Source organism: Rhea americana, unplaced genomic scaffold (genome assembly GCF_003343005.1).
Source record: "Rhea americana isolate MKP2758 unplaced genomic scaffold, rheAme1 scaffold_7, whole genome shotgun sequence".
NCBI lineage: Eukaryota > Metazoa > Chordata > Aves > Rheiformes > Rheidae > Rhea > Rhea americana.
This window is the reverse complement of record NW_028186867.1, coordinates 8235162-8247770: the sequence shown is the minus strand read 5'-3', so window position 1 is coordinate 8247770 and position 12609 is coordinate 8235162. Positions and strand designations below refer to the sequence as shown.

The 12609-nt window shown below is 34.8% G+C and overlaps 1 protein-coding gene across 2 annotated transcripts in view; it reads right to left on the bottom strand.

Annotated features, from left to right (window-relative positions):
• HERC2 (HECT and RLD domain containing E3 ubiquitin protein ligase 2) overlaps nt 1-12609 on the bottom strand; it is a 113421-nt gene that overhangs the window by 24499 nt on the left and 76313 nt on the right. For both annotated transcript variants that reach the window (XM_085321494.1, XM_085321495.1), the window contains exons 57-70: nt 12288-12369; nt 12000-12143; nt 11283-11373; nt 9458-9635; nt 8982-9063; nt 8728-8899; nt 6772-6916; nt 5895-6120; nt 4852-5023; nt 4063-4249; nt 3114-3254; nt 2586-2777; nt 1347-1500; nt 495-602 (exon numbers count right to left, since the gene is read on the bottom strand). In XM_085321494.1, coding sequence (XP_085177620.1) covers nt 495-602; nt 1347-1500; nt 2586-2777; nt 3114-3254; nt 4063-4249; nt 4852-5023; nt 5895-6120; nt 6772-6916; nt 8728-8899; nt 8982-9063; nt 9458-9635; nt 11283-11373; nt 12000-12143; nt 12288-12369 — 2074 coding nt within the window. The remainder of the gene's footprint in view (nt 1-494; nt 603-1346; nt 1501-2585; nt 2778-3113; nt 3255-4062; nt 4250-4851; nt 5024-5894; nt 6121-6771; nt 6917-8727; nt 8900-8981; nt 9064-9457; nt 9636-11282; nt 11374-11999; nt 12144-12287; nt 12370-12609) is intronic.

Sequence of the window (12609 nt, the reverse complement as noted above, 5' to 3'; positions counted from 1 at the left end):
AAGAGGTCAAGAGTAAAAGCTCTYGACATGACTGCTTTTTGACAAAAAACTCAGTGCAGGCAGTAAAAATTGTCCTGACTGTACGAAATCTCGTACTTCYGTAATTAAGAACTTGAAAAAGAAAAAAGCTACCAAAAGAAGCATTTTTTCCCAATTGTTTCTATTTGTAAATAAATACTGTGATTATGCAGAAATTCACACATCGTGGCTTGGATGCCAGACACCTATATTTGCACTCATATTATTCTTAGAAAGAGTATATAAACATACATTTCTGAGAGATTCTATTGTAGTCACAGACTTCAGGATTACTCCTGCATGTCTGTAAACAAACTGAATATATCCATAGTTTAAAACAAAACATCAAATTACATAGCTTTTCCTCTTTTTATTGGCTTATCTCCCACTGTAAGTCAATATACACTAGGTGYTTTCTTTCAGCATTTAACAGTAAGTCACACAAGACACTTTAGAGAAACACTAATTCTCATAACCTGATCGGACTGAAACAATTCTGTTGACACCATCCATTATAGTGAGTGGGTCATGACGCCGCTCTGTCGAACACTGGCGATCAAATTCTACTCTCAGTCCTTCAGCACCTAAACAGCAATAAAGAATTTACACACCTCTAAAGAGCAACCAATACCAACAACAAATGTAGTACTTTAGAAAACTACATGAAGTCAAACACAATTATTTGGAAGCCATGTTGTCATTAAACTGAAGTATGCTCATATTCTTATTAATGATATTGTATGTCTGTAACTTTTTTCTCTGATGTAAGCCAAAGGTTTACATCAGAGAAACCACATGAGAGTTGGAACTAGTATTTGGAACAAGACTATATTAAGAACATTCTAAATTGTTGCAAGTTGAAGCTGCACAGAAAAAATGTCTGCTTATAGTTAAGGTAAATGTCAAAAGTTACAGGCAAGAGAGAGAAGTATTAAACAGCATACCAAAGAAAGGATTAAATGAAATTACATCATAAAAGGGGAAAAAAAAMCACATTTCCTTAGGCTAGGAGATAGGTGTTCAATTACAAGCTTGGAAAATGACTGTTTAAGTTGTTCTCAGCTTTGAAACTGAACAGAAAACATCAGTGGTATAAAGCTGCAGAGAAACAGTGCACACAGAACTTAAACTCAGGAAAATGTGTCATTTTATAGGATCAAAGTGTCCATGTAGCATACAAACGCTTTAAGAAAAAAATCACTATAGTGTTAAGAGACGTAGTACGGTTTTGGAAGTTCAACAGATGTCTTGGAAGCTGAGGAAAGATTTTATGCTTGCAGGCTTTCAAGCAACTCAATTTTAGTAACGTAATTTCAAGAATTCCATACCTGGTATTTTAACTGTGCCACTAGTAGATGTATCATCAGTATATGGATGGCTGCTTTCTACTACAACAGGTTGTGAAGAAAGGCGACCACTTTGCGAATCAGTTGCTACATCTTCTAGTTCAGTAACACACAGCTCCAGTAGCATGTCAGCAACCTAAGACAGGAAAAATATACACACACCTAAAAATCAATCATACTTATAAGTATTATTAATATAAATGAACGAACAGTATTTGTTCATTCAGAATTTAAAAAGTCATTTCATTTTCTGCATTTGTAAACAGTCTTATTTCTTCAAAACCAATGTCTTTAGGGACACTAAATTCATAACCCTTAGCATAGCCATAACTCATCTTTTTGCTTAGTAAAGCCAAGTTTACAGTTTGTATTCTTTGTAAAAGAACACCAAAAAAAAAAAAAAAGGCTTTACATAATCATCTCTGATGCTTAAAAACAGTCTCTAAACAGTGCAAAGTCAATCAAGGAACTACATTGTACGAGTATCTTAATAGAGGTGCATTTTTACTCGTTAGAAAAATACTTGAAGGGCGAAAGTACAAGAAACACTAAACAACTTTTGAGTTCCTTACTGTAGGGAGACATTATATAAAATATCGATGATCTGTACCATTCTTTAGTATAGCTGCTGGTATCCAATACTAGGGCATTTACTAATTGAGTTTGTCAATTGAAAAAACAAAAACCAAGAAATCCATTGATACTTTGTAAATATTTAGAATCTGTGATGCACCAAATTTAAATATTAAAAATTAACAGATAAAACTAAATAGTTAATGTTATATATAAACAACATTTTTACCTAACAATAATGGACTGTACCAACTTGAGAAATTAACTTAAATGTGAAACAAACCCAGCATGAAATTCTGTAAACTAATACTACACCGATCAAGCAAATAGGGCTTGGATAAATCAACTTCATTCAGGTCACTATAACATATGTCAAATACATAAATAGAGTTCATTAAGTTTCTATTTTAATGTCTAATTGTTGCAGTGTAACAAATTGACAACAGATTACTACTGACATTTATAACAAGTATCTGTATTCACATAGTATATGAATCATGATGATCCACCTACATTTAAATTCAATTCTTACTCTTATGTTTCACAAGTTTCTACACTTGTCAAATCGTACTTCAAAGACAAGAAAATATTCCAGTAAGCTAAGAATGAAAAAGACACAGTTAAAAAGCAACATAAATAAAACCTGACCTGTGGGTAAGCTGTGCCCATACCAGACAACACAGCTGAAAGAACATCTCTTCCCTTTTCACCTGCTCTGTTGGAGACAGCAAGCTTCAGCAGGTCAACCATGACTCGTGTGTCATCTGGTACTAAGAGACTAGTAAACTCATCCAAGTACTGAGGTTCTGGGCCAGATACTTTACTTTGGCTTTCTACATCCTACAAAACAAAATACAAAAATATTTAGATAACAAGGACGAAAAATACTTCACTGACACCAAGCAAGCTAACTTGTCTGAAGTTCAACAGGTAGTTGGAAAATACAATTTGTAATTCTGGGATAATATGGCCCCAAAACTAGCTCACCGTTAGAGCCAATTTTTAAGTGAAAAAGCTTTCCTGAAACTAATTTACAACTTTGAAAAAAGTCACTATCTTAAATAGAATTTAATAGTGGTCGTTTGTATAATAACTTTTAAAGCACAAGAACAATATCACTGCTTGATAAAAACATGTTAAGAAATTTAGTTCTGAGAAAAATGTTAACAACATTACTTCTTTGGTTTTTGTCATGGTCTCCGCAATAATGCTAGCAGCTCCTGGATCATCTGTGACTGGAATAAAAGGACGGGAAGAAGCAGCAGCAGCAGAGGGGGTTATAGCAGAGGGTGTCACAGCATCTTCTGAAGAAACAACCTGGTAAAACAAATAGTAACTCACAAAAGCTACAATAAGATACTGTAAAATATTTAAGAGTCTGATCACTTTATTTGCAGGGTTTATGCTCAAAAAAAAGCAACAASTTAAAAAGAGCAGTAAATACATACGCCAGATTAACTCCCTGTACATTTAGCTTCTATTCTATGTCCCTATCATGGCAAACCAGGCAGAAACTCCTATGCAAGCTGCTACAAAAGACATACAGTAAGAGTATCAATGCCTGCAGAAAAGTCTGCAATGCAGAAGACAAGTCACAAAAGTATACGTTAAATTCATGATTTTGGAAAGAAAAAGATCTCTTCAGGAGCAAATCTTTCATTTTTTCTACATCTATTTAGCAGTTAAGAATCAACACAGCAGAATTCTGTTCCGGATCTCTTTTCTCCTCATTCAATGATACAATATAAATTTAAAATCATGTTTCATTAAATAATTGTTGAAGACTCTCTTAATAAAGTATATTTACAAGAATAGTCTTAAAAAGTCAAGATTATTTGATCAAATAGTTGCTAATATTTTCAAATTAACCTATAAGTATTATTAGAAGTCATAATTACATTTAAATAACACACTAGATTCTGAAAATTCTAATTTAATTTCAGAGTAATATTTTAGTCTTTCCAAATTTGATACAGCTGACAAATTCTACATACATGGAGTGTCAACTACAAAAAGTAGAGAATGAAAAGACTGTTTAACGTCTAGCATTATAAAAATAAATAAATGACAATATTTTTCATCTTTATTGTTAAATCATGTTGGAAAAATTAATTTCACACTTTACCTCCCCTCTCCTGTCCTGCCACGGGTTTGGGCTGAGCCTCTCTTCTACATCAGCAGTGAGTATGCATTCATCTCCATTTGCAGGACTTCCTGTAGAACTAGCATCTGATGGGGGTGCTGGTGATGAGGAGGGACATTCTACTGGTGCAATCATACTTGCAGGCATCAATGCTCCAACAACTGCATCCCTGAAATCATTTAGGTCAGATTAACATAAGCACAATTATTACTCCCTCATTAATTTCCAAAAAAAAAAAAAGTATTAACCTAGATTAATAAATTAAGCAGAAGTTTCCAAGTTCTGGAATTCACAATGCAGTTTATCTCCATTCTTCGAGCCAGACACTGTCTTCGAGTCAGATACTGTGATTTTTAGACCACTATTTTACCTGAGTTCCTTTTCATAAATTTTAGCACAAATTCTCTTCATTCTTTACCAAGAGAAAGTGCAGCACTGTAAAGCTTTTTTTCTTCTCTCCATGTCACCCACTGTGTCCTCCACATCATCTGTCATGATTTATGCTCCTTTCACATGATTTACTCGAACATTCCTACATAAGCAATTGCTACTTCTTATTCTTNAAAAAAAAAAAAAAAAAAAAAAAAAAAAAAAAAAAAAAAAAAAAAAGCTAACATCAACATTGAAAGTAAATTTATATGAAGCACGGGCCCACCTAGGGCCTGAGGAGCTGAAACTTGTAAAAATCATTGTTATCTGACACGAGAGGTACTAAAGGATGGTAATCCACATCATCTTTTGCTCTGTAAAAAAGAACGTATGCATGCCTACCTGGCATACATGATCTGCAATGCCATCAGTATATGAGATAATGCCTGCTGTTTGGCAACACTCCCATCAAGTGACAACAGAATCTTAGCAAGCGAAGGGCGATTTGGCTTGGAACTGTTTGTGCCACTAATTTTGTTACTGGCAGCAGAAGAATCTGCATCTGAAGGAACACCTGGAGTGAGAAAGAGAAGGCAAGCTTTTTTTTTTTTTTTTTTTTTTTTTTTAAGGCAAAATTTTTTTTTTTTTTTTTTTTTTTTTTTTTAAAGGCATAATGAATAATTGGAATTGATTTACTTTAATGTAAAGCTAGCTATAGAGGAGACTCCTAAACTGCAATTCGCACAATTATAATATTAAAGCCAATACTGATGCTTTTCAAGAAGGAGTTTCATAATAGAAGTGTCCTAACTTCTTGCTCATAAAAATCAGGGTAATTCATATATAAATATTTGGGTGATCTGCATCTACAACAAGTTTTACTTTAACAGAAATTTTCAGATAGCAAGAGTATTTACCCTTAAAAATACTAATGAAATGATCTTATTCTTTTAAAAATATTATATCTTTTTCACAAAAAGCTTTATTAGCAAAATGCTTGGACATTTCATATCTAAAATAACACACTGTTTTCTGATTTGCTGTCCTCATTCCTCATCAGTTACCTTMGAAATAAGAGATAATACTAGCATCAAAAATTTTAGCAAGAGGTATAACATCTAAAAAAAATTAGTAGCCCATCTACCATCATCTCCGTAAAGCCCTATCTCACACTAAAGAAAAAGACTTTGGGCCATTTGATAAAGCTTATTGCATTTTAATTGCCTGAAGAACAATGGAAGTTCAAACTAATGCTACTCCAGCTCTTTAGAGTTTCACTTTTCAGGAAGTTTTTATTTAGACAGCTTTTTTTTCCTTTTCTGTCATCAATCAGGCAACACAGCTAGCTGTCCAGTGGCATTAAAAGAAAAAGAAAAAAGAAGGGAAAAAAAAAAAGAAAAAGAAAAAAGGTGTTGGGGTTGGGGGGGAAGGCAATAAATACCAACCAAGATAAGAAGCGCCTAAAGGGTCCCTTGCTGTCTGGAAAAGTACTGGTTCATGAACAGATGGTGTAGCTACATCCACTGTTGTCCATGCTATGCTGTGGGAAGATCCACAAGCAACTCGAGTGATTTTCTGGCCTTCCAAGCCCTGTACAAGAGTGGGCTTTCTGTTGACTGTAGTAGTTCCATTGCCTTGTTGCCCGTGGTCATTGTCACCCCAAGCATAAACCTGCCAATAAACATTTCTACATATTACTTTGCTTCACTGGTTGCATTATATAACTGTTACCTTAAAACTCCTATGGAGGAATCTAAGTGATTTGTATTATTCACTTAAGACACTTTAGAGAAACTATCTCCTTGATGTTTTTGTATGCTGCGGTAGCTCTGAATACTTTAAGAAATCAAATGAGCATTATTTCTACTAGGTGATTCATAAATCAGTGTGTAATCCATAATGTTCACAGTGAACACTTAGTTAAAAGGATTAGTTGCTCAGCAGTTACACTGGTGATCTGAACTGATACTTCGATAATTCTAATCCCAGATCACAGCAGAAAAAACTGTCTGAATACTATGACTGCTTCTGCCTTTTAAGAGTGAAAAGCAGGAAACTGATTATTCGGCTAACCCATAAATTAGGAAAATATTACCTAAGTTAGTAAAACAAGAACGTTTTAAGTTCAATAATTATACACTGGCTAAACTATTCTAAATTACACCTATATTTTTGCAAGGTTTTAAAAAGCAAATCAATATAATTAGGAATTTTCATTTCATTTAATTAGTACTGATGCTATTATATTGCTCTTCCTCAACAACATAGTTTGTTTCTCCATAGATCAAGGAAAGAGGAAAAGGATGATGATACACAACATACCTGTCCAGTGTCCGTAACTGCAAGACAATGGAGAGCACCTACAGCCACATGCACGATCTTTTTACCCCTCAGTCCTTCCACAACTTGTGGCTTTCGCACGTGTACATCAGTGCCATGGCCTAGCCTGAAGTAATCTCCCTTTCCCCTACAACAGACACAAAAGTAAGTGTAAAATTCAAGACTATACTGTGCCACACATTCCTGTCAATACAGCTTTCCAAATCAAAATTTTTTATATATCAGTATCTTAATTAGACAAACTCCCAGCCACTCAAGATCCACATCAAAATCTTCAATTCTGAATTATAAAGGCCCAAAAATGAGGATAACTCAGATTGTATGATCTCATAACTTTAGTATAACTCATAACCTATAGCACAGGTAACATTTATGTCTACATTTTCCATGCAGAGCAGTTACAGTTTCACTGAAATTCCATTGTTACAGACACACTGCAGTTAGAAAAACTTAAAGTGATTTGTTTAGGCAGTCTTGGACAAGACTTACACTACTGAGGATAAACCTAGCAGTAACATTGTTAGGATACACCTAGCAATAACTTTGGCCCTTTACCAAGTCTACTGATGTGAAAAAGTTAGGAGTACTAAAATGTTTGCGGAATGGAGGTTTTTCACATTGCTGCAAGCCTCAAAACAGGCTGTCAAGCCTTCACCACCGAGGCTTCTAAAATCATTATACATAACTTAACAAACTGTGCACTAAAAATGTATCACAGGCAGATCTAATGAAAACACCTTAAAATGTTTCTAAGAATGTCAATGAAGAAGAAAAATACAGAGACTTCTTCCACTGTGTTTTTCAGGAACCATTCTTCAGTTTTTCAGCTCCACAGCTCACCAGTAGCAATATGAGTTTCTCAAGAAAGGTTGTGTTATGCTGAAGATGAATGTAATCATATATGCTATTATATCTTTATGCAACTGATATTTATTACACTGAAATTCCAATTTTCCCCTCAATCACTACAAATTCAAGAAGATGAGAATAAAAGTTCAGAATCAACTCAGCCAACCTAAAGTACAGAAACGCTGAAAGAGACAAAAATCTTCTCCTTATAATCCTGTGATATAATGAAGTATCTATAGATTTTATGACTAAATTTAACAGCATTAAGAAACTGGAGGAAAGAGGGAAGGAACAGGAATTTTGCACTATGGTCTTAAAGAAAGCCACACTCGCCTACCTCTTACTTTTTGTCACTACAAACAGGAATTACAAAGTGGGGAGGAGAGGAGASAGAAGTATGCTGAGAAATGACACCTCTGCTAAAAGCTTTTCACCATTCAAGAACAGAAGTAACTTACAATGAGAAAAGTTTTATGGATTTCTCTAAATCCTATTCAATCAATTGAWCAGACAAGACAGAAGAAAAATACACTGGGTTTCTAAATATCTCTCCATGACTATTTCGTAAAGGTTCTTGCTTCTAGGATCATTACTACAACTCAATGCCTTTCTGAGCAGCAGTGAATCATGTATGGTCTGCTATGTTTCTAAGGAAGTTCCCTCCACCACCTCTGAACACTAGCTGTCTGCACCCTGCTTTTACTTTTGTTTCTCTACTTTGGCTGTAGGCTACATGCTCCCTGCTATCATTCTCTCATTCTCTTTTTCCTATCCCACTCCAAAGTGGGATTGCTTTCCTATGCATGCTCCACTGCTCCTAAAAGAGGGAATGATCTTCCCTCTTCCTCTGCTAACTCTGTTCAACCCAGGCATCCTAACAGAACATAGCACAGAACAATTTTGTGCTCTAAGACACAGAGCATTACAGCAACTGAACACATCACAGCTCATCTCAAAGAGTTTCCAATCTAAAAGACAAAGTCAGCATGCAGATAAGGCACAGATGGAGTCAGACAATCGAATAGCAATAAATGCAACACACATACTCGGCAATTTCTTTGTTAATATTTTCTAGCAAATGTAACATACCATGTCCATACCACTCCTGACTTGGTCAGTGCCAACGAGAACTGTGCACCACACTCAATCTGACAAACGCCYTGGCCATTTAGCCTTTCAATGTTCTGAGGAATGTTGCATCCTTCRCTTCCTCCTCGGCCCAGTTTTCCAAAATCACCATCTCCCCAAGAAAACACCAAACCTAACAAAGACCAAACAGCAGATAAAGACAATGACTACAGTATTCCCATATATTAGAAAGCTCTCACACAAGATATTCCTACCTTCATCTGTCAAAGCAAGAGTCTGAGCATCTCTGCTTCCACAAGCAACCTGAATGACTCTATGGCCAAGGAGCACTTTAACCTACCTCGCCAAAAGAAAAGAAAAGAAAAGAAAAGAAAAGTAAGGAAGACATTCTGAAGGAAGTTAATTGTATTTTAAAACTTTATAGTCATTTTCAAGCTTTTACAACTCATTTTGCTCTTTGTGTGCAGCCTGAGTATGCCATTTGATCAAGGGTTATCAAACCTTGTTAACTCAACTTCCAACAAGTAGAAACTTCAAGCTTTGTGCCAYAGAAGACATAAATAGCTTGCATGTTATTAGAAGTATGGGTAGCAAAGCCTCATTTAGATTGTTACAAAACAATGTCTTCATACTGCTTTCACATTTTGGGCTTTGCTTTAGCTTTATCTTATCATTTATTAAAAATACAAAAAAAMCACATTTCATTGAAGACGAGAAACATTTACTTTACCATCTTAGGCTTCAACTGCGTAGTATTATCTCCATGCCCTAGCCTTCCATATTCTCCAAGACCCCATGTGTACAGTTCACCACTAGAGGTAATGGCAGCACTGTGGGAACTACCACAAGCAATATCACGGATACGTTTGGTTTTCAACGCTTCTATCAGTCTGGGTTTATCACAGTTCCTAAAGAAAGGAAATAAAGAATGCACTACCTTCATTATGAAAGTTACACAACATTCTTCAAGCTCATAACCCAAAATATTGTGTAAAATTAGTAATAGACTGAAGATAAAATATGATGCAACATTTACATAAATTCCAAGATATTCTCTGTAGCAACAGTAAATCGAAGTTTACATTATTTTTAATGTACTTCAAAGTGTATGTTTAAATAGGTATTTTCTACTGTACACAATTAGGACACCACAAATCCAAAATACCAAGATGATGACTGAATTAAAAAGTGTGTAATACAAGGTGAAAATTAATACCCTGTCATAGGTCAAAACTGAGTGATTTGTTAAAAGTATCTGTTTCTCCACCCTACAAAGACAGACAGTGAAAAATTAAGAGATGTCATCCTCATCTCAACTCTCTTCTTCATGATAGAGAGAAATTAAAACAAGAATTTATTCTTAGGTTTCTACAAGAGTACTGGAAAYATTTCCTACTCATATCATTAGAGGATTCTCTAAATTTAGGGAAGACTTTCAACTAAAGGTTTTCCAATACTGATTGTATATCAGAGCCACTATTAATGTTTTTATAAAATTATGCACRAACTTTGGAAAAATTGCTCTCATGAAATGCTCAAAGAAAGAGCTCCAAGTTTTCCCTTTTAATAAGTTACAGAAAATATGTGAGACAGATGAACAATTAAATAACAACATTGATCTAATTTTGGGGGACAGGTTTAGCTCAGCTGGTCAGAGTGTGGTGCTGCTAATGCCAAGGTCGTGGATTCAATCCCCGTATGGGCTATGCTGAGGGTTGGGCTAGATGATCTCCAGAGGTCCCTTCCAACCTTATCATCCTATGATCTCCCATTATTTACCTACGATGTGTAATTTGGACCTCCCTTTTCAGAGATTTGACACACACTCCTATGACTTTTATCTGTTGTTAGAAGTATCAACTGTCTGAGTTGGGTACTCTTCTATGTATTCTGAGAAACTCTTAAGAACATATCAGAATGACAAACAAAGATGGGCTATGTTCAGCATTTTTCTTTCTTTTGTTTAGATTTATTCTACATCATACAAAGAAAAATCCTTAGGCAATTTAAATTTTCCTCAGTATTGCCTTATGAGGGTAAATTGTGCTTTACTTAAGAAAGATTTAAGAAATCTGCTTTTAGCTGACAGGTTTGTGAACAGAAGCCTGAAGTAGTGAGCTATAAAATACTCCGACAGACTTGCATTAGGAACTGGTAGCACTCAGGAAGGTAAAAAATGTAAAATTAATAAAGGTTTTTTAAAAGCACCTTAATAAGCTTTAGTTCATAATAGTACTCAAAAACTCAATGTCCAAAAGGCAGCCTGTGTCATTTCATCAGTGACACAGAAAAATACTCTATTAAAGACTTTATCCACTAAAAATGTGCTTCCAAATATTATGTTAAAATTACATTGAATGCCTCCTCTTTGAAGTGCCTGAAACAGCTATAACTGCTGTAATATAAACTGACACACACTGGAATAATCAAGACCTAACTTTTTTATTCCTATTGTATTTAAAATCCTGTCATTGCTAACAGCAGTGGCTTGCTGTGCTCTGACATTTTTTTTTCTCCACTCTTTACTGAAATACAAATAAAATCCATATCCTTACATTCTACTGAAGTGTCCAAGTTTTCCATCATCTCCTTCACCCCAGGAAAATATCTTTCCATCTACAGTTAATGCCATAGCATGCCGGCCACCTGAAAGCATAAACATATATTTAAATTTTCAAATAGTTGAAGTTTTCAAACAGGCAGCAAAGGTCCAGCAAAATACCCGAAATCTAACACTGCTGAACTTCTTTAATTAAACTGTACAAGTCTTTCATCCCAAACATACTTTACTTATGCTCTTAAGAGGTTTCTGTTTCTCTCTGATTTAATTAAAAACACACACAGTATTCATGGGAGTAGGCTTCCTAGCACAACCAAAAAACAATAATCACTTAATTTTCAATTTTCAATGCTGCAAAGAAATTAAACCCAGAAAAGTCCCACTATTTACTAATACTTTAAAATGAGAATACTTCTTTGAATCAGGCTGAAAAGTTTTTCAGGAGTATACCAAATTTAGTTTCCAGAAGTAAGAGCCTGAGCATGGTCTAAATTCATATATATTGTAATGACTCCATTGTCATTACATCTAGTTTGACATCTAATATAACAGACAGAAATTAACTCCTGCACTTACTTAAAGGAATATATATATTCTRTATTCTATATCCCCTAYACTGGGGCATCACAGCATCCAAGAAATTGCAGAACAGCTTACATTTTTAGGTTTAATATGTTATGCTTATATATGGAAGAATGGCAAGAGTCAATACCTGAGTGAACAGCCACCTTCTTTACAACATAATTACTGAGAGCTGTAATCTGGCGAGGAATAGGCACAGTTCCACTAGATATTCCTAAACCCAGCCTTCCATTTGTGGCTTCTCCACAGGCATAAACTTTACCCTCTACAGTCACTAAGATGAGGGAAAAAAAAAAAAAAAAAAAAAAAAGGAGAGAGAGAGTTCGAAATACCATTAGTGTTTCACAGCTGAAAATCTGTTTCTGCCTCTCTAAACGATCATATGCATTTTAACCTTGAACCTGGCAAGTTATCTTACCTGCAAAAAGGCTTTTGGATCCCCCAGCTACTTGTACAACATTCAAGGCAGAAAGGGTTTCGGAAAAGGAAGGAACTTTTATCTAGCGGAGACAGGAAACAGAAATTATTACATCACATTTTAAAGTTTAATACCTCAAAAGAGAAGAACAATCCTTAAGTGATAAACTAGTTCATCTGACAGCTAAAGTTTTTAATGAAACTGCCCAATTATTCAGAATTATTCTTTACATACATCAGTTAAAATACATCAAGCAAAAGAGAGAAACCAAGAACGAGTATTTAATAGTGAAACCATGATAATTATAAAATCAGAGAAAAAG